Source organism: Buceros rhinoceros, unplaced genomic scaffold (assembly GCF_000710305.1).
Source record: "Buceros rhinoceros silvestris isolate BGI_N320 unplaced genomic scaffold, ASM71030v1 scaffold25876, whole genome shotgun sequence".
Classification (NCBI taxonomy): domain Eukaryota; kingdom Metazoa; phylum Chordata; class Aves; order Bucerotiformes; family Bucerotidae; genus Buceros; species Buceros rhinoceros.
The window spans coordinates 1-220 of NW_010418478.1; the positions used below are offsets into that span (position 1 = coordinate 1).

General features: G+C 66.4%; 1 protein-coding gene across 1 annotated transcript in view; it reads right to left on the bottom strand.

Moving 5' to 3' along the window:
- Positions 1-4: 4 nt before the first annotated feature.
- The window catches only part of PRPF19 (pre-mRNA processing factor 19), a gene marked incomplete at both ends in the record, with an annotated part of 2524 nt that continues 2308 nt past the window's right edge, over positions 5-220 (bottom strand). The window contains one exon of the mRNA XM_010138570.1: positions 5-94. Coding sequence (XP_010136872.1) covers positions 5-94 — 90 coding nt within the window. The remainder of the gene's footprint in view (positions 95-220) is intronic.

Sequence of the window (220 nt, forward strand, 5' to 3'; positions counted from 1 at the left end):
GGATTTCCGTCCACTGCTTGCAGATGTAGATCTGCACGTCCGTCCCGCCCAGGGCCAGGTAGGTGCCACTCTGGTCGAAGATGAGGGACTTCACCTGCGCAGGGGGACGAGGAGGAGGCTCCAAACCGCCCCAAGAAGCTCCGACCGGCCGCTCAGGGAGTGGGGAGGGGCAGAACCTCTGAGGCGGGGGGGGGAGAGGGGGAAGGAGGCAACACACCCC